General features: G+C 47.9%; 1 protein-coding gene across 1 annotated transcript; it reads left to right on the top strand.

Moving 5' to 3' along the window:
• Positions 1-1,340: 1,340 nt before the first annotated feature.
• LOC113223326 (vacuolar fusion protein CCZ1 homolog B) lies at positions 1,341-23,800 on the top strand. The gene is made up of 9 exons (XM_026452801.1): positions 1,341-1,549; positions 6,691-6,772; positions 8,495-8,556; positions 9,485-9,596; positions 16,060-16,093; positions 17,028-17,145; positions 20,617-20,775; positions 21,373-21,500; positions 23,456-23,800. The coding sequence occupies exons 1-9, from the start codon at positions 1,356-1,358 to the stop codon at positions 23,509-23,511; spliced, it is 945 nt and encodes a 314-aa protein (XP_026308586.1). The 5' UTR covers positions 1,341-1,355; the 3' UTR covers positions 23,512-23,800.
• Positions 23,801-24,064: the final 264 nt, after the last annotated feature.

Below are 24,064 nucleotides of genomic sequence, written 5' to 3'. Positions count from 1 at the left end.
GCTCACGCCTGTAATCCCAGCACTTTGGGAAGCCGAGGCAGGCAGATCATGAGGTCATGAGTTCAAGACCAGTCTGGCCAACATGGTGAACCCTCGCCTCTACTAAAAATACATAAAAACTAGCTGGCTGTGGTGGCGCATGCCTGTCATCCTAGCTGTTCTGGAGGCTGAGGCAGGAGAATCGCTTGAACCCAGGAGACAGAGGTTGCAGTGAGCCGAGATCACACCACTGCACTCCATCCTGGGCAACAGAGCAGGAGTGCAGCGGCGGGGGAAAGAAAGATGGCACTGTCTGTAGTATTAATGGATAGATCCCTCATTAGGTTAATCTAATTTGAAGGGCACTACTATAAGGAATTAAATACCTTTTTTTTTTTTTTTTTTTTGAGACAGTTTCACTCTTGTCACCCAGGCTGGAGTGCAGTGTGTGATCTTGGCTCACTGCAACCTTCATCTCCCAAGTTCAAGTGATTCTCCTGTCTCAGCCTCCCAAGTAGTTGGGATTACAGGCTACCACGCCCGGCTAATTTTGTATCTTTAGTAGAGATGGGGTTTTGCCATGTTGGCCAGGCTGTTCTCAAACTCCTGACCTCGAGTGATCTGCCTGCCTTGGCCTCCCAAAGTGCTGGGATTACAGGCGTGAGCCACCGCACCTGGCCAAGAATTAAATACTTTAAAGTCCTAGCTGGGCACAGTGGCTCATGCCTGTATTCCCAGTGCTTTGGGACACCTAGACATGAGAATCACAGAGGCTGGAAGTTCAAGACCAGCCTGGGCAACATAGCAAGACCCTGTCTATACCCAAAAAAGACCAAAAAAATTTTGGGCCGGGCGCGGTGGCTCACGCCTGTAATCCCAGCACTTCGGGAGGCCGAGGCGGGTGGATCACGAGGTCAGGAGATCGAGACCATCCTGGCCAACATGGTGAAACCCTGTCTCTACTAAAAAATACAAAAAATTAGCCAGGCGTGGTAGCAGGTGCCTGTAGTCTCAGCTACTTGGGAGGCTGAGGCAGGAGAATGACATGAACCTGGGAGGCGGAGCTTGCAGTGAGCCAAGATTGCGCCATTGCACTCCAGCCTGGGTGACAGAGCAAGACTGCGTCTCAAAAAAAAAAAAAAAAATTTACCTTTAAAAAGAGGTAAAACACAATACTGAATAAACATTAACTAGATATGTTTGAACTGTGTATCTTGGAATTGGTACCGAGTTCACACTCGGTTACCCATGTCTTCGCCATGGCCTCATTATTGTGCTGTTTGCTAGTGTGTAATTGCAGCATAAATACGAGTCTGACATAAGATTATTCTCAGTTATCAAGGAGCATTATATTCGGTGTACTCTTACTAAATTTTATGCCTTTTTTTCCACAGTATTTGCAAACGCTACATTTGCAGTCATGTGACCTACTTGACATTTTTGGTGGAATCAGCTTCTTCCCGTTGGATAAAATGACTTATTTGAAAATCCAATCCTTTATTAATAGAATGGAGGAAAGCCTGAATATAGTCAAATACACTGCGTTTCTCTATAACGATCAGCTCATCTGGTAGGTACACCCCGAGGCGTGGTATTGAAAGAAGAAATGGAGATAATGAAAACAGCAATGACTGGATTGATGGCAGGTTGTCAAACAGGAACTTGCAGGGGGAGGCTGGGTAGGAAGCATCTTCATAGATATTGTCAAAATAAAGCAGTGATTATTTAAAGCAGAACTAGGGTGATTTGGGTTAAAATTTCCACACAGAGGAGTTTAAAACTGGTTGCATGAAAGATGTAAGGCTGGGCGCAGCAGCTCACGCCTATAATCTTAGTACTTTGGGAGGCTGAGTCGGGCAGATCACTTGAGGTCAGGAGTTTGAGACCAGCCTGGCCAACATGGGGAAACCCCGTCTCTACCCAAAATACAAAACTTAGCTGGGCGTGTTGGCTCATGCCTGTAGTCCCAGCTACTCGGGAGGCTGAGGCAGGAGAATCGCTTGAACCTGAGAGGCGGAGGTTGCAGTGAGCCAAGATAGCGCCACTACTCCAGCCTGGCAACAGAGGGAGACTCAGTCTCCAAAAAAAAAAAAAAGAGAAAATGTTCCTATCAAGTAAGGTTTAGAATCCTATTTTTCTTTTGGAGTTTTTTCCAAAATGACAAATGTGAGAAGTGGAAATTTTGTAGCTTTTTTTTTTTTTTTTCTTATAGAGACAGGGTTATTGTGTTGGCCGGGCTGGTCTCAAGCTCCTGGCCTCAAGCGATGCACCTGCCTCAGCTTCCCAAAGTGCTGGGATTACAGGTATGAGCCACTGCACCTGCTTTCTTTTAAAGAAGCTAGATTTCTTTTTTGAAATCCAAGAAATCCAAAGTGTTATACAAACCAGGAAATTACCTGCTATCGTCAAACTGTTTGTGTCCTGCAGTAGGAACAAGGTGGTCACAAGACTGCCCAGCATACGTGACCCCTCAGAGCTGGGTGGCAACCGAGGCCGTGCACTTTTGGCCTAGAGTAGGTGGACAGAAGCCATGGAGGCATAGCAGGGAGTGGCCGGCCCTCCCGCAGCTGTTCCAGGACCCTCAGGTTTTATGTTCCCATTGACTATAGCCCACTTTCTTTTCTTTTTCTTTTTTTTTTTTTTTGAGACAGAGTCTCACTCTCTTGCCCAGGCTGGAGTACAATGGCACGATCTTGCTTGGCTCACTGCAACCTCCACCTCCTGGGTTCAAGCGATTCTCCTTCCTCAGCCTCCTGAGTAGCTGGGATTACAGGCACATACCACCATGCCCAGCTGTTTTGTATTTTTAGTAGAGATGGGGTTTCACCATGTTGGCCAGGCTGGTCTTAAACTCCTGACCTCAGATGATTTGCCTGGATTGGCCACCCAAAGTGCCTTGATTACAGGTATGAGCCCCTGCACCTGGCCTAGCCCAGTTTCTTAATTAGGGGCGTGGCCATATTTTACTACTATAGCATGAGTTCAGCTAATAGAAAAGGCCAAACTAGTTCCCCTGAAATTTACCTTCCCTGCCAAAATCTTGTAGCTCCATTTTAAGAAGAGAAACAAGTTACTGTAAAGAAATTTGAGGCCGGGCGTGGTGGCTCACGCCTGTAATCCCAGCACTTTGGGAGGCCGAGGCGGGCGGATCACGAGGTAGATCGAGACCATCCTGGCGAACATGGTGATGTTCTCTACTAAAAATACAAAAAAATTAGCTGGGCGAGGTGGCGGGCGCCTGTAGTCCCAGCTGCTCGGGAGGCTGAGGCAGGAGAATGGCGTGAGCCCGGGAGGCGGAGGTTGCAGTGAGCCGAGATGGTGCCACTGCACTCCAGCCTGGGCGATAGAGCGAGACTCCGTCTCAACAACAACAACAAAAAAACAAAAATCTGATTCCAGTTGATAAACAACTTGGTGGATTTCCACATGAACTTTGTTACCTCCTAGGAGGACAACACAAATTTCTGGTGAAAACCCACCTCCTGTTTTTTTTTTTTTTTTGAGATGGAGTCGCTTTCTGTTGCCCAGGCTGGAGTGCAGTGGCATGATCTTGGCTTGCTGCAACCCCTGCTTTCTGGGTTCAAGCAATTCTCCTGCCTCAGCATCCCGAGTAGCTGGGATTACGTGCATACCACAATACCCAGTTAATTGTAGAGATGGGGTTTCACCATGTTGGTCAGGCTGGTCTTGAACTCCGGACCTCAAGTGATTGGCCTGCCTCGGCCTCCCAAAGTGCTGGCATTACAGGCGTGAGTCACCGTGCCCGGCCTCCACCTACTTTTTGATTGGACATATTGTTTATGAGGCAACCTTCCACTGTACTGACTCTGCTGTAGTTGCTTTCTGTGATACACACACGATGTTAGTAAAGTGAAATACTGCTGTGAAATGCAGGAGATGGGAGGATAGTTGTGCTTCTGCAGAGGGAGTGGCTCCTCCCCAGATGAAAATGACAGGAGGCACTTGCAAGTTACATGCATCCACGGTGGTAGGGAGGTGTAGTGTGACAAGCCAGAATCCAGCAGCAGTGGCCCATGGCCTTGACTCTACCAAAAAGAGAAAAGTAGCTGAGATTCTGATCTCTGGGACGGAACACAAGCCCTGCCTGAGAGTTTGCACTCTCAGGGTGCAAACTCCTGAGAGTGAGGAAGAATGAAAGAGCAGAGGGTCCTCCAGGAGCTCATTCTGGGAGACCCTGGAGCGAGAGTGACCAGCAGGGTTGGTCCTTGGAAGCCTGGAGTCACAGGACAATCTGGTGCCCAGCTTCGGGGATCCTGTTGGCATCGTCGTCTTGGAATAGCATCCGAGGGGTTGAGTAGGGCACAGCTCTGGTGGCTGCATAGAACTGTTCTGTTGTCACCTCTGGTGTGCTCGTGGGGGAAAGGTCAGTCCCAGGAAGTAGCAACAAAAAGAACCTTCAAGAAAAACAGCATGTTACTCCAGGCGCGATCGCTTCCACCTGTCATCCCAGCACTTTGGGAGGCTGAGGCAGGAGGATCACCTGAGACCAGGAGTTCAAGAGAATCCTGGGCAACATAGACTATATCTCTACAAAAAATGCAAAAAAAAAAAAAAAAAAAAAATCAGCTGGGCACTGTGGTGCGCACTTGACAGTCCCAGCTACAGAGACTACAGGGGTTGAGGCCGGAGAATCACTTGAGCCCGGAAGTTTGAGGTTGCAGTGAGCTATGATAGCACCACTGTACTCCAGCCTGAGTGACAGAGCAAGACCCCGTCTAAGAAAAAAACACGTTTTGACGGAATTGCTTATTCCAAAGCTGTTATATTTAAATGCCAAGAAAGACTTTTAAACCAGGTGTGGTGGCACGTATCTATAGTCCCAGCTACTGGGGAGGAGAAGGCAGAAAGATCGCTTGAGCCAGGAGTTGCTTGGAGAGCAGCCTGGACAATATAATGAGGCTGTGTTGTCTCAGCCTGGACATTATATTGTCATTATATTGTCTCAGCCTGGACAATATAATGAGGCTCTGTCTCCACCAAAAAGGGGGAAATAAAAGAATTTTTCGCAAGCAGAGTAAATATTACCCTTATGTATTTACTTAGTATATTGTTTTGATTTTCTTTTTTGAGACAGAGTCTCACTTGCTCGGTCGCCCAGGCTAGAGTGCCATGGTGTGATCTCAGCTCACTTCAACCTCTGCCTCCCAGGTTCAAGCGATTCTCATGCCTCAGTCTCCCAAGTAGCTGGGATTAGAGACGCGTGCTATCAGTCCTAGCAAAATATTGTATTTTTTAGTATAGCCAGTGTTTCGCCATGTTGGCCAGGCTGGTGTTGAACTCCTGACCTCAGGTGATCTGCACACGTTGGCCTCCCAAAACCTGCTGGGATTATAGGTGTGAGCCACCGCGCCTGGCCACTTTCAGGATATTTCAGTGATCTTGAATAGAAAACCCCCAGATCCAGCCTCACTGTCTGTCTGTCTCTCTTTTAAAAAACCGATTCCAGAGTCTGATGCCTGCTAGTTTCTCTGTGCTTTTTCCATGTGCTGTTCCTTCCTGCCTCATTTCAGATCAGATGGTTTACCTGAAAGCTTGTTTTTCTCCTCCTCTTGTTTTTCTACACCGCGATCCAGAGAATTAAAATCCATGTACATTTCTGAGACCTAGGATCAGGTTCCCTGTCTACAGCACACCCATATTTTCCCAGGGGGCTGGGGAGAGAATGTGGGGTTACCCTATAACCCAGGAAGCTAAGAGACATCTGCTCCTAAAATGAAACTGTGGCTTTGGAGGTTTCCTGCATAATCCTACATGGAATTCAACCAGAGAGTCCGATCCCTTGTGACTTTTTATCTCAAATGGCTTGTGAAATACAAGACTACATAGGAGTAGCCTTTTGCAGGTGGGGATGAAGTTCCAGTGCCTGGACTCCAGTTTAACTCTTCGCCTTCCTGAACTTGGCAGTCAGGAGGTGAGCCTCTTGATACAATGTTAAAGAAAAAAGCACCCATAGTCCCAGCTACTCAGGACGCTGAGGTGGGAGGTTCGCTTGAGCCTAGGAATCGGAGGCTGCAGCGAGCTGTGGTCACACCACTGTAATTCAGCCTGGGCAACAGACAAGACTCGTCTCTTGAAAAGCGAAAAAAGATGAGGCCAGGCACAGTGGCTCACATATGTAATCCCAGCACTTTAGGAGGCTGAGGCAGGAGCACTGCTTGAGTCCAGGAGTTTGAAACCAACCTGGTGACATAGCAAGACCCCTATCTCTAGATAAAGTAGAAAAATTAGCTGGGCATGGTGGTGCACGCCTGTAGTCCCAGCTAGTCTGGAGGCTGAGATGGGAGGACCGCTTGAGTCCTGGAGGCCGAGGCTGCAGTGAGCCGTGATCACACCACTGCACCCGGCCTGGGTGACAGAGCAAGACGTTGTCTCGAAGTTTTTTTTTTTTTTTTTTTTTAATAAAAAATGAGCTTTATCCAGGGCTTAAATTTCTTTGGAAAAGTTTGACAAAGTATACCACGTAAATTCAGATTTACCTCAGTGCTAAGAATTATGTTTAGGAAAAAGGAAACTCATTAGATTGTTTTGGGTTTTATGTAGCTTTAGACTTTAAAAAGTTAGAATTTATTCTGTGTCGCTAAAAATGACTTGAAAAAAAAATTTTTTTTTTTAAAATGAGCTTTATCACAGCAGTGGAAAGACAGAAGACAATTCCAAAACGTTTAACCCAGTGCTTTTCTGATGTTCCAGGAGTGGATTAGAACAAGACGACATGAGAATTTTGTACAAATACCTTACCACTTCCCTTTTTCCAAGGCACATCGAGCCCGAGGTATGACGGGGACCACAGCTGCACACACTTACTCACATCCAGGGCACAGAGAGGGCGGGTGGAGTACGATGTGGTGCCTAAGCATTTCTGATCATTGCTGATGTATATGTTTTCTTAGTGTGATATTGATGTCATTGTGTATCAATTAGCACGGAAAACCACACGCAGCTCTTCTCCAGTGTGTGACATTCCGATGTGATGCAGAAAGCATCGTTTCATATGTGTGTGTGTTGGTTTTTTCTGTGTGTTTTTGTTTGTTTTTTTGAGACGGAGTCTCGAACTTTTGCCCGGGGTGGAGAGGTTCAAGCGATTCTCCTTGCCTCAGCCTCACAAGTAGCTGGGATTACAGGCGCTCGCCACCACGCCCAGCTAGTTTTTTTGTAATTTTAGTAGAGACGGGTTTCACTACGTTGGCCAGGCTGGTCTCGAACTCCTGACCTCGTGATCTGCCCACCTTGGCCCTCCCAAAGTGCTGGGATTACAGGCATTAGCCACCGCCCCCAGTCCAGAAAGCATGTTTTTAAGAGGAGTGAGTCATTGAGTAGAGGAAAAATTGGATTTTATTTTACTTTTAATTTGTATGTTTTATTTATTTATTGAGAGAGTTTTGTTCTTGTCGCCCAGGCTGGAGTGCAATGGTGCAATCTCAGCTCACTTGCAACTTCCACCTCCTGGATTCAAACAATTCTCCTGCCTCAGGCTCCCCAGTAGCTGAGATTACAGGCGTCCGCCACCATGCTCAGCTAATTTTTGTATTTTTAGTAGAGACGGGGGTTTCACCATCTTGGCTAGGCTGGGCTCGAACTCCTGATCTCAGGTGATTGACCCTTCTCAGCCTCCCCAAGTGCTGTGATTACAGGCGTGAGCTGCCACTCCTGGCCGAAAAATTGGATTTTAGATCGGGTTCTAGGAACCTTTAAAATGCCAGTGATCTTTAAAACAGTTGACCTGTGTCGTCTTCTCCTCTATCAACATGAGACCGAATTTTCAGTAGATGTTTTAGTGCCTACCTGGCTTTCTACTGTAGTACTGAATTTCCCGGTTTTCTGCAGAGAACTTGTAAATGATATCGCTGTGTTGTCCTGAAAGTATTTTCAGAGCTTAACACACAAAAATCATTTGGCTCGGTTGAACTCACTCTCTCCGCTTGTTCGTTCCCTCTCTCTTGTCCTCCCTCTCTCAATTTTTTTTTTTTTTTTTTTTAGAGACAAGGTCTCACTGCGTTGCCTCGTCTGGTCTCAAACTCCTGGGCTCAAGTGGTCCTCCCGCCTCAACCTCCCAAGTAGCTGAGACTACAGGTGTATGCACCACACCTGGCTAATTTTTTTTTTGTAGACATGGGATCTTGCCATGTTGCCCAGGCTGGTCTCAAACTCCTGGGCTCAAGTAATCTGCCTGCCTCGGCCTCCCAATGTGCTGGGATTATAGGCGTGAGCCCCCTCACCTGGGCAAAAATTTAAAACGTAGCCAGGTGTGCTCACACATGCCTATATCAGGAGGCTGAGGTGGGAGGATTGCTTGAGCTCAGGAGTTCAAGGCTACAGTGAGTCATTATCATGCCGCACTGCATTCCAGCCTGGGCAACAGAACAAGATCCTGTCTCTAAAAGAAAAAGACAAATGGCATGGAACTAACTTAGTAGATAATGAATGCTGTTTTTCAAAGCTTGGAAAATAAATAAAAAGTCTGATAAGTCATTCTGAACCCTAAATTTATTTGCAGTTAGCAGGAAGGGATTCTCCAATAAGAGCAGAAATGCCAGGAAATCTTCAGCACTATGGAAGGTAGGACTTCTGTTCTTTGATTTATGATACTGGGTTTTCCTTCTTTTCCTTTTTTTTTTTTTTTTTTTTGACTCAGAGTCTGGCTCTGTTACCCAGGCTGGAGTGCAGTGGCAAGATCTCGGCTCACTGCAACCTCTGCCTCCCAGGCTCAAGCAATTCTTATGCCTCAGCCTCCCCAGTAGCTGGAACCACAGGCCCAAGCCACTGTGCCTGGCTAATTCATTTTGTATTTTTAGTAGAGACACGGTTTCATCATGTTGGCCAGGCTGGTCTTGAACTCCTGACTTCAAGTGATCTACCTGCCTTGGCCTCCCAAAGTGCTGGGATTACAGGTGTGAGCCACCATGCCTGGCCTATTATTTTTTTGATAAAGATAATATGGACATTGAAATATCTTTGTGCCATCTGATTGACAGTAATCAACAAAGGAAAGTTTATTGTTTCCAATGAGTTAAAACTTACTTTAGCATATCCTGTTTTTTGTTTTTGTTTTTGTTTTTTCAATGGAGTGTCTGTCGCCCAGTCTGGAGTGTGGAGTGCAGTGGCACGACCTCAGCTCACTGCGGACTCCGCCTCCCGGGTTCAAGCAATTCCCCTGCCTCAGCCTCTCGAGTGGCTGGGATTGCAAGTGCCCACCACCACGCCCAGCTAATTTTTGTATTTTTAGTAGAGACGAGGCTTTGCCGTGTTGGCCAGGCTGGTCTTGAACTCCTGACTTCAGGTGATCCACCCACCTCTGCCTCCCAAAGTGCTGGGATTATAGGCATGAGCCACCTTGCCCGGCCAGCATATTCTGATACGGTGTTATCCAAATAGCACCTGGCATCGAAAGCAACTGGTGAATATTAAGTAGGAGTGTGTTCTGTTTCTAGATTCCTGATTCTCATTCACCTCATTGAATCAAGTCATGTCTGTTCTTGCTTTTAAGATTTCTTACCGGACCCTTGAACCTTAATGATCCAGATGCAAAATGCAGATTCCCCAAAATTTTTGTAAATACAGATGACACTTATGAAGAGCTCCATTTAATTGTTTATAAGGTAACAACTTTTTTCCCTCCAGCGTTACTGATTAATACTGAAGTCGGTCTTTCTTGCACGTGTACATGAGTGTGTATGCAAACCTCTTAAATGTTTCTTGGAAAAGATGTTGGAAGTTCCGATTATGGTAAAACTCAAAATGGGTGTTCTTCCGGAGTAATAAGTTTATTTTTAGCTCCTTTTAAACAGTTTTGTTATTAGTGAAAGAGGAACTGTTTAAGATGGTGATTCATAAACGTGTGAAGTCCCACGTGCTCTCAAACCAAAGGCTGTCAGAGGTTGGTGCTGCCTGTTCTCGAAATGGCTCCGGATGGGGGCCGTGGCCACGTGTCTGTGCATGTTGCTTTTGCTCTGATTTTAAGGCTATGGGCTTGCTAATTCCATAAGGATCGTATTTTGTTTTTGTCAGGACATCATCTTGTAAGGATATGTACTCAGGTTGTGTTTCCAATTAAAGGCAGTTTTTCGTTCAAGAAAGAAGTCAGAGCATGCGTAGGTGCTTCTCTTCTTTCCTGCCTGAGGCTGCGGAGAAGTTTTCATTCATAAAGGCTCAGAAATGATGCTGCCGGGGAACAGGAAGGAGCGGGGTGTGTCAGGATGAGGGAGTCCTGTCCCTCTCTGGAAGGTAGACGGGACTTGTCAGCCACGCCTGATGGAGGGCGGTGCCGGAACAGGCCTGGAATATGAGTGGCAACCCTGTGCTAAGGCAAAGGACCCACAGCCCTGCGGAAGCCCAGAGAAGCTCCTGACTTGGAGGAGGGGTCACCTGAGTTGTCAGAGTGGGGACTGGGCCTGGAAAGGTGGGGAAGTGAAGTGAAGTGTGGCAGAGAGGCCAGTCAGCCTCCCCTTCCCCCATCCTTGCACAGATAGGCCCGCGGCTGAGCATCCATCCCTGGGTGACAAGTGAGGGTCTGTTTAAAGAAAGGAGACAGTCTGAAGAGACCCCGAGTGGCTAACGTGGATGTCTGCCCCTGAGAGTGAGGCCCTGCTCATTCTGGCATTTCTGTCTCCCAGGCGGAACTGAGACCTTCATCCTACTCTGAGTGAAGCCTGGGGAGCCTTCGCGTTCCCTCATTGTTAACTATGGCTGTGAAAACAAAACTGGAGGTCTCGAAAGAAACAAAAATGATTCCAAGGACAGATAAGAACTTTAAAAAATTAATATCCACTGATTAGAAGAGTTGTATCTATTAATATAAAATGGAAATGGGCCAGGTGCAGTCCCAGCACTTTGGGAGGCCAAGGTGGATCACTTGAGGCCAGGAGTTAGAGGCCAGCCTGGGCAACATAGTAAGACCCTGTGTTGACAGAAAAATGTTTAAAAATAGCCAGGCATGGTAGTGCTCGTCTGTAGTCCAGCTACTCAGGAGGCTGAGGCAGGAGAACCACTTGAGCCCAAGAGTTGGAGGCTGCAGTGAGCTATGATCACACCACTGCATTCTAGCCTGGGTGACAGAGTGAAACCCTGTCTCAAAAATAAGGAAACTGGCATCAACAGTTTCATATCCAGCACCAGATATTATGTGACAGTGGAAGAGACTCAGAGTTCTGAGAGAAGATGAATTTGAGCACAGAGTTCTTTGCCACGCCAAGCTGTCAACCACAGATGAGACAAAAGACATTAGCCCAGGCACGGTGGCTCACGCCTGTAATCCCAACACTTTGGGAGGCCGAGGTAGGTGGATCACCTGAGGTCTGGAGTTCGAGATCAGCCTGGCCAACATGGGAAAACCCTGTCTCTACTAAAAATACAAAAAATTAGCCAGGCGTGGTGGCACACGCCTGTAATCCCAGCTACTCTGGAGGCTGAGGCAGGAGAATCACTTGTACCCGGGAGGCAGAGGTTGCAGTGAGCTGAGATTACACCACTGCACTCCAGTCTGGGCAACAGAGCAAGACTCTGTCTCAAAAAGAAAAAAAAAACCACGTTAAATAGGAAAAGCCTCAAAAAGTTGACCCTCATGCACCCTTCCTCAGGGTGTCACACAGGGTCACCCGTCAGCAGAATAAGTGAACAAACCGGGAAAGAACAGTTGGGATCCAGAGCAGTAGTTCTCACGCATGAGACGGTACAAGGAAATCTTGGGGTGATCAGGCTCTTAAGGTCTGTTGGCGACACCCCACCTCCAGCACCTCCGTGACCGAGCAGGAGGAGGGAGGGCTCCAGGGTTCAAGCCGCCAAAATAAAAAGATGTTTTGTTCATCACATGGCGTGCTTGAGAGAGTCAAAGTTGAGCTGCGACAGAGGCAGGGAAGGGGAGATTCCAGGAAGAGCCTACAGAAAGATGTGGTCGAAAAAGCAAACCAAAATGTTGGAGGTGTAACTTAGAGCAGGAATTGGAAGAATGTCCATTTGTGGATCAGGCGAAAATTCGAGACCCCATCTCAAGAAAACAATCATTCCCCTTTGAATGACCCAGGTAATGACTCTGAAATCTCCATAAGCCTGGTGTGTAATATGCTTGTTGATTGCATTTGTGTTTTTAGAGTCAATCTATAGATATAATTTGGCATGTGATAATGGGATTGTGGCTGTGTTCAAGGGCCCTTATCTTTTTCTTAATGACTTTGAGATACAATGCACGTACCATACAACTCACCCTTGTATACTTAAAATGTACAATTTAGTGATTTCTAGTTGCAAAGTTCATGAGTCTCCAAGACCATCCTCACTTCTGACACCAGCTGCAAGTCTAGGAGTCCCCATGACCACCTTTAGGGTAAGAGTTCGCTAGAAGTACTTCAGGACTCAGAAAAGGCTTTCTACAGCAGTACGCCCAAGGCAAAGGCCAAGTGTTCCAGAACCCCCAGTGGGTACCTGAAACCGGGGACAGTACCAAACCCTTCACATACTGTGTTTTTTCCTGTATGTACATGCCTGTGATAATGTTTAATTTATACATTCAGTACAGTAAGAGATTAATAGCAATAATAAGGCCGGGCACAGTGGCTCACACCTGTAATCCTAGCACTTTGGGAGGCCAAGGCAGGCAGGTCACTTGAGGCCAGGAACTTGAGACCAGCCTGGCCAGCATGGTGAAACCCTGCCTCTACTACAAATATAAAAATCAGCCAAGCATGATGGCATGCACGTGTAATCCGAGTTACTCAGGAGGCTGAGTCAGGAGAATCGCTTGAACCTGGGAGGCAGAGGTTGCAGTGAACCAAGATAGTGCCATTATACTCCAGCCTGGACGAGAGAGTGAGACCCCATCTCACGAAAAGTAATAGTAATCATGATTGGACAATAACAATATGCTGCAATAAAAGTAATGAGAATGTGGTTTGCTTCCCCCTTACCGCAGTATTTTATTACACTGTCCCTCACATGACTGAAACCACGGGAAGCAAAACCAGGGATAAGGAAGAATGTATGCACAGCTGCGGTTCATTACGGTGAAAGAAGAATAAAGGTTAAAATCAGCCCGGGGAAGAGGCACATGGGCAGGGCCCAGCAGCCACCAATGGAAGGACCAGGAGTCCTTCCATTTGCTTTAGTTTTGTTTGGTTTTTTGGGTTTCTGGTTTTTTGTTTTTTGTTTTTTTTGAGATGGAGTCCCGCTCTGGTGTGAGCTTCCGGCTGTCCTCTCCCGTTGGGGTCATGTGGACAGCACAGTGCCTGTTTCCCCATTGAGGATGTATGGCAGTCTCTATGGAGTGCTGCCATCCAGGGAAGCTCACCTGAGCCTCGAGATCCAGAGTTTTTATTGGGGATTGGCCACAGAGACACAGCTGGGCCTGTGTGGCCAGCCTTAGTCTCCAGCCCTCCAGAGTGGAGTGGGTGCTGTACAGCCTTGGGCTGTAATGGATATTGGCCTGTAGTTTTGTTTTCTTGTGATATCTTTGGGCAATGCTGGCCTGATAGAATGTATTGGGAAGTGTTCCCTCCTATTTTTTTGGAAGACAGTGAAGCACTGGTGTTAATTCCTCTTTACATGTTTCATAGAATTCACAGTCAAGCTCTCTGCATCTGGGCTTTTCTTTGTGGGAAGTTTTAAAGTTAATTAACTGTGCGTAGCGTTCCATTATTGGAACACTAAGCTTGTGGGAGTTATTTATATCCTGCTGGAGGTCATCGCTAAGGTCTCATTTTTCACAGAAAAGATTTACAACCTCCAGCATAAATAGGTTAATCTCTTTACGTGTTAGAGGTTTATTTTGATTTTGTTTCTTCTTGAGTCAGCTTTGGTAGTTTGTGTCTTTCTAGGAATTTGTCCGCTTCAATTTGATTTGATTTGTCGGCACGTGGGTTTTCATGGTATTATAGGTAAAGCCAGATACTCCTTCATTTTTCCTGTAAAGTCAGTAGTGATGTCTCCTCTTTCATTCCTGGTTTTAGTAATTTGAGTCTTCTCTGTTTGTTTCTTGTTCTACAGTCTAGCTGAAGGTTCTTCATACTTCTGGAATCTTCACAAGAAAAAAGGAAAAGGTTTTCGATGTTGGTCTTTTCAGACAACTAACTTTTGGTTTCATTTATTTTCTCTGTGATTTTTCTCTATCGAGTTTGTTTCTGCTCTCATCTTTTAGTATTTCCTTCCATTTGCTTTAGGTTTCTTTGGGTTTTTTTGTTGTTTTTTTTTTTGGTTTTTGAAACAGTCCCGCTCTGTCACCCAGGCTGGAGTGCAGTGGCACAGTCACTGCAACCTCTGCCTCTCAGGTTCACACAATTCTCTTGCCTCAGCCTCCTGAGTAGCTGGGATTATAGGCGCACACCACCACGCCCGGCTAATTTTTTTGTACTTTTAGTAGAGACGGGGTTTCACCGTGTTAGGCTGGTCTTAAACTCCTGACCTCAGGTGATCCACCCGCCTTGGCCTCCCAAAGTGCTGGGATTACAGGTGTGAGCCACTGCACCCGGCCCCACTTGCTTTAGGTTTAGTTGACTCCTTTTGTCCAGGATCTTAAGACGAAAGGTCGGGTCACTGATTTGAGATCTTTCATCTCTGAGACAGGATCTCGCTCTCAGAAGTGGGAAGAGGTACTGGGGCAGGTGGGAATGTGATTTCAGGAGCGGAGGCCTGTGGCTGGTGGAAGGCGGCCAGCGGAGGAAATAGAATGGCTGTAAACCATAGAGGAGGAGGGGGGAAGGCAGATGGGGGTCACACCCGTCATGACATGAGCAGGAAGTCAATACGATGTCTAAAGAGGGTATGCTAAAGAGTTAGGATAAGCCCGTTGTCTAATAACAGGTTAAAGTGGTTGCCGGGGAGGAGGGCTCAGAGAAGGAAGTCTGTGGCTTTCATTGTCAGGCTTGATATTCTGTTGAGCCTTTTTTTTTTTTTTTTTTTTTTTTTTGGGAGACGGAGTTGCCCAGGCTGGAGTGTAGTGGTGGGATCTCGGCTCATTGCAAGCTCTGCCTCCCGGGTTCACGCCATTCTCCTGCCTCGGACTCCCAAGTAGCTGGGACTACAGGCGCCCGCCACCACACCTGGCTAATTTTTTGTATTTTTAGTAGAGATGGGGTTTCACTGTGTTAGCCAGGATGGTCTCGATCTCCTGACCTCGTGATCCGCCTGCCTTGGCCTCCCAAAGTGCTGAGATTACAAGCATGAGCCACCATGCCTGGCCTATTGAGCCTTTTTTAACCATAATTGTTTTGATAATTTTTTTTTTTTGAGACGGAGTCTCGCTCTGTCGCCCAGGCTGGAGTGCAGTGGCCGGATCTCAGCTCACTGCAAGCTCCCCTCGCCTCCGGGTTTACGTCATTCTCCTGCCTCAGCCTCCCAAGTAGCTGGGACTACAGGCGCCCACCACCTCACCTAGCTAGTTTTTTGTATTTTTTAGTAGAGACGGGGTTTCACCATGTTAGCCAGGATGGTCTTGATCTCCTGACCTCGTGATCCACTTGTCTCGGCCTCCCAAAGTGCTGGGATTACAGGCTTGAGCCACTGCGCCCAGCCGATAAATTTTAAACATTTTTGGTTATCTGTGGTCCTGGTTGTAGGTTGCTATGTCTAATGTAATAACTGCAATTATTTGCTGTAATAAAGTGAGACAAGATGATATCCATTTGCTGTCTTTGTAAACTTGTGTCAGTGGAAATCATCACAGAATAATTGACAGTTTCTGCCAGTTCTCTCTGGAGTATACACAGAGAGACGAAAACAGTGAGCCCCTAAGCCCCCATCACACAAGTGAATAAGATTCTGGTTTTGTTGCCTCTCCGTGTTGTGTTGTTGGGTTTGCAAGAGCATTTTAAGTCCTCACGTCAGTCACGGACACTTCCCTGTGCTCTCTGATGAGGACGTCTGTGGTCACCTCCCCACAGGCACTGTCACACCTGACAAGGTGCACAGCGCTCCCCTCGCATCACAGAATGGGCAGCCGGTGTCCAGATGGCTCTGGTTGACTGAAAAGCATCTTTTTACCGTTGATTTGGCCCTGTTGACTTTGAACAGATTGTGATTATTTGAAAGTCTCCTTTTTTCTACCGTTTCATAACCTTAGGTTTGTTCTCTTCCCAGGCCATGAGTGCGGCTGTGTGCTTTATGATCGACGGTGGGTACGCGCCTTCGTCTCATTTCAGCCTAAGCTTTTTGTACTTTGCTGCGTCCTATTCTTAAATGATATGTTTTGGGGGTTTCAGTTGTTTGGGGGTTTTTTGTTTGAGACGGGGTTTCACTCTTGGAGCGCGGTGGCACGATCGTAGCTCACTGTAGCCTCGACCTCCTGCATTCAAGTGATCTTCCCATCTGGGCCTCCTGGGTCGCTGGGAGCTGCCAACCCACACGGCCGCACCCAGCTAATGTTGTTTAGACAGCGTCTCGCTATGTTGCCCAGGCTAGTATCAAACTCCTGGGCTCAAGTGATTCCCCCCACCTTAGCCTCCCAAAGTGCTGGGATTTCGGGCGTGAGCCCCCACACCCAGCCCATTAAATGATGAATGTGTTGTCGTCAGCAGTGTAGAGGCACAGAGAGGAGCCTGTTCCCCATCTGGGACCCCCCTGGCTCCTGAACTAGCCATTGCTCCTATTTTTTAAGTCCTAGTTTTTCTACTTGTCAGCAGAATGTGGGCATCTTTCTGTGCCCTGCTGACGGCGAGCTGGAGACAGCAGTGGTACCTCTCTCGGGGGGCTCTGAGGATTGAATGAGGTCATGTGTGTGAAGCACCAAACAGCACCTGGCCCGTGAGTGCTATGTAATGTTTGTTAAATAAACATACGACCTTCTGAGGCGTTTCTGGGGTCGGCAGCCGTTTACCACCCCACAGGGTGCACCTCTTCCCAGTGAGAGAAAAAAAAGTCACTTTTTCCCAGTGAGAGAAACCAAACCGGTTTTCCGTGTTCTGTTTCTCCTGTATTTGAGGAGCAGGAGGGGCCTGAGCGTTTCATCGTTTGCTTTCCCAGATCAGTGACGTTTTCGTTTGAATACAGTTGTTGAGCATTGGACAGTCACATGAATCTTACCGCTTTGTTTTGTCATGACTCGCCAGCCTCTATCCCGCCAACGCTGGATTTTTGCCGAAGACTGGACGGCGTCGTCGGGCCCCAGCTCACGGTGCTGGCCTCTGACATCTGCGAGCAGTTGAACATCAACAAGAGGACGTCTGGGTTTGTACTTGACTTTCTGTTCACGTTCAGGCATCGAGCGGCTGGTACAACACACGTCATTTTCCTTACACATGTGGGTGGTGGTAACAGTCCTGTGCTCTCGTGGGATCGAGAGAACGGTGACACGTGCCATTCAGGCCTGTCAGAAAGGGTCCCGGGGAAGCCGACCTGAGTTTTTCTGCCCCGTGATGGCAGCTGGGGCCGGGTCTTCTGTTAAATACCTTCCCTCAGCTCCCCGCCGATTGGAACATCCCATTTCACTGGCCCCGATGGTGACGTTCCCATGGGCAGTAGTCAGCGTGGATTTGGTGTGCGCAGACCGAAAGCATTTTGCCTCTCGTGTGAAAATGTCTAGGGGAAACTGGCTGGGATGTGGGCACTGGGCCTGGGTACTCAGTGTGGCAGCCTGAAGGGTCTACACTGAGTGGGAGAGGCGGGATTCCCTCCTCTAACTCTCTAGACACTGAAACGTCCTTCAATTCTTGGTCCCTAGCTTTTGAGACAAAGTCTCACTCTGTCGCCCAGGCTGGAGTGTGCAGTGGCCTGATCTCAGCTCACTGCAGCCTCCGCCTCCCAGGTTCAAGCGATTCTCATGCCTCAGCCTCTCGAGTAGCTGGCATTACAGGCGTGTACCACCATGCCGGGCTAATTTTTATATTTTTAGTAGAGACAAGGTTTCACTATGTTGGCCAGGTTGGTCTTGAACTCCTGACCTCAAGTGATCCACCCGCCTCAGCCTCGCAAAGTGCTGGCATTACAGTTGTGAGCCACAGCACCCGGCCTTCCCTATATTTTCTCAATACAAAATAGTTATTATAAAGTGAAAAGTGAGGTCATGGAAAGCCCTTTGCGAAGTTGAGTCCTGCTTTTAAATAGGCTCTCTACACATTGGAGAAGTTACTAAAATGCTGTGCATTTCTGCATAAGCTCATGTTCTTAATGTTCATATGTTGTTTTTTTGGGTTTTCCTTGAGATGGAGTCTCGCTCGGTCGCCCAGGCTGGAGTGCAATGGCATGATCTCGGCTCACTGCAACCTCTGCCCTCCCAGGTTCAAGCGATTCTCCTGCCTCAGCCTCCTGAGTAGCTGGATGCCGTCATGCTTGGCTAATTTTTGTAGAGATGGGGTTTTACCATGTTGGTCAGGCTGGTCTCAAACTGCTGATCTTGTGATCCTCCCGCCTCAGCCTCCCGAAGTGTTGGGATTACAGGCGTGAGCCACCACGCCCGGCCCGTATGTTATTTCTGTGTGGTCTTGTATAAGCGTGGGCCTCTGAGAGTGTAGAAGCGAGCAAAGGTGAAAGCACCTATAGATTTTGGGGTGTGGATTACTGCTGTCAACAGCTTACATCTTCATTGGTTTTTGGTTGTTTTTGTTTTTTGAGACAGAGTTTCACCCTTTTATCCAGGCTAGAGTGCAGTGGCATGATCTAAGCTCACTACAACCTCCAGCCCCTGAGTTCGAGCGATTCTCCTGCCTCAGCCTCCCAAGTAGCTGGGACTACAGGCAGGTGCCACCACGCCCAGCTCATTTTTGTATTTTTAGTAGAGATGGGGTTTTGCCATGTTGGCCAGGCTGGTCTTGAACTCCTGACCTCAGGTGATCCACCGACCTTGACCTTCCAAAGTGCTGGGATTACAGACATGAGCCACCGCGCCTGGCCAATAGCTTACATCTCGACAGTACTGCTGAATCATTGAATTCTTTGGCCGTGAAAATACCAGGTTTTCCTTTGTGAAGGAGGCATAGTGAGTTAAATTGGTTTGGATCACGCAGATTATCAACTAACAGATGGAAAGTGACAAAGTGTACTGACCACAGAGAATGCGTCACGTGTTGTTTTTGGTATTTTTGTGGGTTTTTGGAGACAGGGTCTCCTGCTGTCGCCCATGCTGGAGTGCAGTGGCGCAATCATGGCTCACTGCAGCCTTGACCTCCCACGCTCGAAGTGATCCTCCCACCTCAGCCTCCCGGCTGTAGAGCTAGGACTACAGGTGTGGGCCACCACGCCTGGCTAATTTTTGTATTTTTTGGTAGAGACGGGGTTTCGCCATGTTGCCCAGGCTGGTCTTAAACTACTGGGCTCAGGCAGTCCTCCCTCCTTGGCCTCCCAAAGTGCTGGGATTACAGGCGTGAGCCGCCGCGCCTGGCCGCACAGAGTGTTTTGAGGATGATAGAAGCTTACACCCGATTTAAGTTCCTTGTCTATGCAGACGACTCAATTTGCAACTCCTTCCAGTTTTTCTTGTCATTATACTTTCCTTAGCCTTAGGGAGCTACTGAAAACAAATTCTGGTTTTATAAGAAGTTTCTTTTCATGCTCCTGGAAACTAAATCCTCCACGTTCTTTCTTTGCCTAGATGTAGAGTATTTCAGTAGTACCCCACTTGTCCGGAGGTCGGATTTCCGGCACCCCCAGCCCTCCAGAACATGGCTGCTAACCCCGAAGCAAGCAGAGGAGGCTTCTGAGCCCAGGGGCGGGGCTGTGCTCAGGCTCCATCCCAGGCCCCAGGGTGTGCAGTGAGGGGAGGGGAGGGGAGGGGCCCTGGGAGGGGTGAGGCTCAGCTTTTCCCACTAGGTCCCCGAGGAGGTCACAGACGCTGACCTGGGAGGCAGTGTCATAGCATTGCCTAGTCAGTTTACGAAATAAAAAGGCGTATCCCATTTAAAATGTTCATTAGACTGCAGTGGAAAAGGCGACTGCGTTTCACAATGATTTCCACTGGGGATGATAGGAGGAAAAGCTTTGTTACATACATATTGTCGTAGGCTTCCGTCATGAGGCAGGTTAATTTCCATGGGACGCTCCTTCCCCGCACTGGGGGAGGAATGAGATGTTACTCTCCTAACGCAGGGGTCGGCAGCCTTTTACAGTAAAGGACCAAATAAGAAGCATTTCAGACGTCCCGGGCTGTATGTAGATGTTGTGTGTTACAACTCTCAACTGTCATTTTGACGGGAAAGCAGACAACACATGAACGTGTGGCGATGGCGATGCTCCCGTGAAACTTTGTTTAGAAAAAGAGGGCCGGGTGCGGGCACTCACGCCTGTAATCCCTGCCGAGGCGGGCAGATCACAAGGTCAGGAGATCGAGACCATCCTGGCCAACATGGTGAAACCCCATCTCTACTAAAAATACAAAACTTAGCTGGGCGTGGTGGCGTGTGCCTGTAATCCCTGTTCCTCAGGAGGCTGAGGCAGGAGAATCGCTTGAACCCGGGAGGTGGAGATTGCAGTGAGCCGAGATTGTGTCACTGCACTCTAGCCTGGGTGACAGTGAGACTCCATCTCAAAAAAATTTTAAAAAAGAATCTAGTTGTATTGTTTGGTTATATCCATCCAGGGTGTTACCGTCTTTGTGACATGTTTGTACAGGTCTGAGAAAGAACCCCAGTTTAACCGTCTTTGTGACGTTTGTACAGGTCTGAGAAAGAACCCCAGTTTAACCGTCTTTGTGACATGTTTGTACAGGTCTGAGAAAGAACCCCAGTTTAAGTTTATTTACTTCAACCACATGAATCTGGCTGAGAAGAGCACAGTTCACATGAGGAAAACGCCCAGTGTGTCACTCACTTCCGTTCACCCGGATTTAATGAAGATTCTCGGTGACATCAACAGTGACTTCACCAGGTGATTCCAGCCACTTCTCCAATCAGGTGTCCCCTTTTGTTTTTTTTTGAGATGGAGTCTCGCTTTGTCACCCAGGCTGGAGTGCAGTGGCACGATCTCGGCTCACTGCAAGCTCCGCCTCTCGGGTTTACGCCATTCTCCTGCCTCAGCCTCCCAGGTAGCTGAGACTACAGGCGCCCGCCACCACGCCTGGCTAGTTTTTTTTGTATTTTAGTAGAGACGGGGTTTCACCGTGTTAGCCAGAATGGTCTCGATCTCCTGACCTCGTGATCCGCCCGTCTTGGCCTCCCTAAGTGCTGGGATTACAGGCGTGAGCCACCGCGCCCGGCCCAGGTGTCCCCTTTCTAAGAAAAAAAGACACGGAAAGTCCCTTCAAAGCCAAATGACCCAGAGCCCTTTCCATGGGGTTCAAGCTTGAACCACCTTCATGGGCGCCGCACTGAGGAGCCCCTTAGTCACCGGTTCCCTCACACGGGACTCCCTGAGCCTTTTCAATGCCACGTGCGCCCGTTCCATTTCCTGTTCTTGTTTGGGAATGCTTGCTTTCCCAGTCCAGCCATGAGTAACGAACAGCGCCTTCTGAAACTCCTCTTGCAGAGTGGATGAGGATGAGGAGATCATCGTGAAGGCCATGAGTGATTACTGGGTTGTTGGAAAGAAGTCTGATCGGCGGGAGCTCTATGTTATTTTGAATCAAAAAAATGCAAACCTGATTGAAGTAAATGGTAAGTAGGATTTGGTGTTTCAGGAGAATTTTAATGCTGCTGATACGGAAAAGTTGTTTTTTCACTGTATTAAACCTGGTTAAAAAATAGAAACATGATAAATAGAACAAATGTCTGTTGAGATTCTAAGCAGGTGCCTCTACTCAACATTTGGTCCATGTTCTCTTCCTTGGAAAACTGACAGGACTTTCCTGTGGCACAGGAAACTTGACAATGGCCCAAAGAAAATGATTTTCTACAATGCTAAAAAAAAAAAAGAAAAGTAACTTTACTGTGTAGTAAGAAATGTCCCCTTTTTGGAGACAGGGTCTCACTTTGTCATACAGGCTGGAGTGCAGTGGTGCAATCATAGCTCACCACAGCCTCCAACTCCTAGGCTCAAGCAGTCTTCCCACCTCAGCCTCTCGAGTAGCTGAGCCCACAGGCATGGGTCACCAAGGCATGTGTCACCATAACCCGCTAATTTTTTTTTTTTTTTTTGAGACAGAGTCTTGCTCTGTTGCCCAGGCTGGACTCAAACTCCAGGCCTCAAGCGATCCTCCGGCCTCCCAAAGAGCTGGGATTACAGGCAGGAGCCACCTTGCCCAGCCCCAAGTGTCCTTTTTTAATATCCTGTGATATAAACGTATCTTTTTTAGGGAGAAGCTGCCAGGTTCATGTAGCTGTTTACAGCGATCCCTCTATACACTGGCAGAATGATAAGGCATTTTCTCCTGCCTTCCCGCCAACGCGGCCATCCATGCCCACCACATGGGGTGACCCGGCAGCTGCTCTGCTGACAGCTCGGCTGCCCTGGAGAGAGGGGACCTCACCTCGGCAGAGCTGCCCCCTTGGGCACAGCCCCACATGTACACTAAATTCAATGTAAGCGTCTCTTTTTTCCCCTTGTATCTTCTCAGGCATACTACATTTTTCTTTTTTTTTTTTTGAGACGGAGTCTCGCTCTGCCGCCCAGGCTGGAGTGCAGTGGCTGGATCTCGGCTCACTGCAAGCTCCGCCTCCCGGGTTTACACCATTCTCCTGCCTCAGCCTCCCGAGTAGCTGGGACTACAGGCGCCCGCCACCTTGCCTGGCTAGTTTTTTGTATTTTTTAGTAGAGACGGGGTTTCACCGTGTTAGCCAGGAAGGTCTCGATCTCCTGACCTCGTGATCCACCCGTCTCGGCCTCCCAAAGTGCTGGGATTACAGGCTTCAGCCACTGCGCCCGGCCTACATTTTTCTATTATTAACACTTGCATTAGTAATTGTGTGCATTAGAAACATCAGTTAATGCAAGCCTGATCTAAACTGAATTCGATAACATCAAAATCCCGACACATCTGCGGGGCTCTGGGCCTGGAGCTCAGGGTCGCTGTGAGTTTCTCTGTTGTTCCATCAGTTCTCCCAGGATGACGACAGCACCAGCCTCGTGCTTCTAACCCCCTCCCCCGGTGTCCTGGGCACTTTGCTTGCGGTTCCTCAGGCCCCAGGCAGCCGTGTTATGTGCTCAGAACTACTGAGGCCTGGTAGGTTTCTTAGGTGGTTTTCTCCCCTCTTGTTAACATTTCTTGGCTGGGCACAGTGGTTCACGCCTGCAACCCAGCACTTTGGGAAGCCAAGGTGGGCGGATCACCTGAGGTTAGGAGTTCAAGACCAGCCTGGTGAAACCCTGTCTCTACCCTAAAATACAAAAATTAGCCGGGCGTGGTGGTGTGCACCTGTTGTCCCACGTACTTGGGAGGTGGAGGCTGCAGTGAGCCAAGATCACACCAGTACACTCCAGCCTGGGTGACAGAGCAAAACTGTGTCTCAAAAAAAAAAAAGAAAAAATTAAATTCCTTGCCTAGTCTTCTGGGATTTAAGGTCAAAATCAAATATCTATTCCTAATTTTACCCAAGAAGAATTTAATTATAGATCACGTAACCTTTTAAGTGAGTGCCTCTTCCTTCCTCACTGTTGTCTGTCCTTTTCGCAGAAGAGGTCAAGAAACTTTGTGCAACGCAGTTCAACAACATCTTCTTCTTGGAGTGACCGATGGCTCACCGAAAGCGTATTTAAAAAACGCCCGGCAAACATTTGGTCATATGCAAGTTATTGGTCATATGACGGACCGCATTCAGGACAAGGGAAAAGCAATACTTGATTTGAAGAATCACATTTCTACTCAGTCTCCTCCTGATCGCCTGAGGTTTTTAGATTTTAAATATTTATGTGGAATTAATTAAAGGTAGTTGACTATATCTCTGTCATTCCATTCTTTTGACATTATGTGAATATTTTACTGGAAAATAAGATTAATAAATTGTTAAAGTTTTTAAAATTCTGGTGTTGAGTCTCCTGCTGCCTATCTGTAGATTACACCAGCCACCAGGTCCGTGACCCAGGCTGCAATGCAGTGGCTCATGGCACCCTCAATCTCCTGGGCTCACTGCAGTCCTCCCGCCTCAGCCTCCCAAGAAGCTAGAACCACAGGTACACACCACCATGCTCGGCTAATTTTTTAATGTTGCAGAGATGGGGGTCTCACTATGTTGCCCAGGCTGGTCTCGAACTCCCATAATCCAGCCATGTAGGAAACCTGAGA

The sequence above is a fragment of the Piliocolobus tephrosceles genome, unplaced genomic scaffold (assembly GCF_002776525.5).
Source record: "Piliocolobus tephrosceles isolate RC106 unplaced genomic scaffold, ASM277652v3 unscaffolded_40865, whole genome shotgun sequence".
In the NCBI taxonomy this organism is placed as follows: domain Eukaryota; kingdom Metazoa; phylum Chordata; class Mammalia; order Primates; family Cercopithecidae; genus Piliocolobus; species Piliocolobus tephrosceles.
The sequence above is the reverse complement of the archived record's forward strand: the minus strand, read 5'-3'. Positions and strand labels throughout refer to the sequence as shown.

Bases quoted from the DNA above. Each gene is read 5' to 3' on its own strand.
- LOC113223326 (XM_026452801.1), top strand. From the start codon at position 1,356: ATGCCTTTTTTTCCACAGTATTTGCAAACGCTACATTTGCAGTCATGT. The intron at 17,146-20,616 runs GTTTGTACTTGA...ATGTTTGTACAG, and splicing joins ATCAACAAGAGGACGTCTGG to GTCTGAGAAAGAACCCCAGT. The intron at 21,501-23,455 runs GTAAGTAGGATT...TCCTTTTCGCAG, and splicing joins AAACCTGATTGAAGTAAATG to AAGAGGTCAAGAAACTTTGT.